Genomic DNA, 987 nt, shown 5'->3' with positions numbered 1-987 from the left:
TTGTTGTATTATTTAAAGAAGTATCAGACACTTCTTTTCCTGTTATACTGATCTTGTTGTCATACAGAATAGATGATAATTTTAATGACTCTTCTTCACCAGTCAGTATTTTAAATCCTTCTTGATCTTCAAATACAAATTCTTTTGGAATCGACTCAATAATTTCGATTTCCTTTCTAATATCTGAAAGAGAATTGTTCTTGTTTAATTGTTTTTTTATTAATGGTTTTCCATTCAAACATATTCCAACAGTTATGGTATCATTTTCTGGTGTATTTTCTTTCTCTTTTTTAAGAGTGATTTCATCATTATTTAATATGTCTTCTACACAAAACGTTTCTTCATCGATCATTTCAATCATGTCGTTGTCAAGTGTATAGAAATGTGCAGATTCTGGAATATTTTGAATTGATTTCCTGACATCACTTAATTTTGTTTTCTTATCTATTTGAACAGTACTAATTACTTCATCATTTAATTTTATTTTTATTCCTTTTTTATCTGATATTTCTTTGATATTTATTATTCTTGATGAATCAATTATATCTCCGATAGTAAAGCACTCTTCATCATTTGTATCAATTAAATCACCGTCTTTTGATAAAAATTGTTGAGAAACAGACATCTTCTCACTTAATTTCTCTCTTGCTGTTTTCAAATTGTCTTGTGAAGTCAGTGGTTTAGTTGAAACGGGCTGTCCATTTAAAAAGAATCTTACTATTACTCTTGACATTTGATGAATAGTAAGTTTATTTTGTAGTTTAAATATTGATAATTCAGAAAATATGTTATTTATTTGAAAATATTACTTCTTTTTCTGATTGGTTATTTCTTTTAAAAGTCATTTGTTTTAATATTAACTATCATTTTTTAGATTAAGCGTCAATTCTCAGTGTCCTTGTACGTTTCATATACTTCCTATATCTTTAATCAATAATACATTATAAGAAGTAAAATGGAGATGGAAATAAGATAAGTTTGAAAATG

At 26.1% G+C, this 987-nt stretch overlaps 1 protein-coding gene across 1 annotated transcript in view; it reads right to left on the bottom strand.

Annotated features, from left to right (window-relative positions):
• EDI_243490 (uncharacterized protein) overlaps positions 1-733 on the bottom strand; it is a gene marked incomplete at both ends in the record, with an annotated part of 2,648 nt that extends 1,915 nt beyond the window's left edge. Inside the window, one exon of the mRNA XM_001736740.1 lies at positions 30-733. Within this exon, the coding sequence (XP_001736792.1) occupies positions 30-733 (704 nt within the window). The remainder of the gene's footprint in view (positions 1-29) is intronic.
• Between the last annotated feature and the right edge of the window lie 254 nt (positions 734-987).

The sequence above is a fragment of the Entamoeba dispar genome, genomic scaffold, assembly GCF_000209125.1.
Source record: "Entamoeba dispar SAW760 scf_1105229460063 genomic scaffold, whole genome shotgun sequence".
NCBI classification, from domain to species: domain Eukaryota; phylum Evosea; order Mastigamoebida; family Endamoebidae; genus Entamoeba; species Entamoeba dispar.
This window is presented reverse-complemented; position numbering and strand designations above follow the sequence as displayed.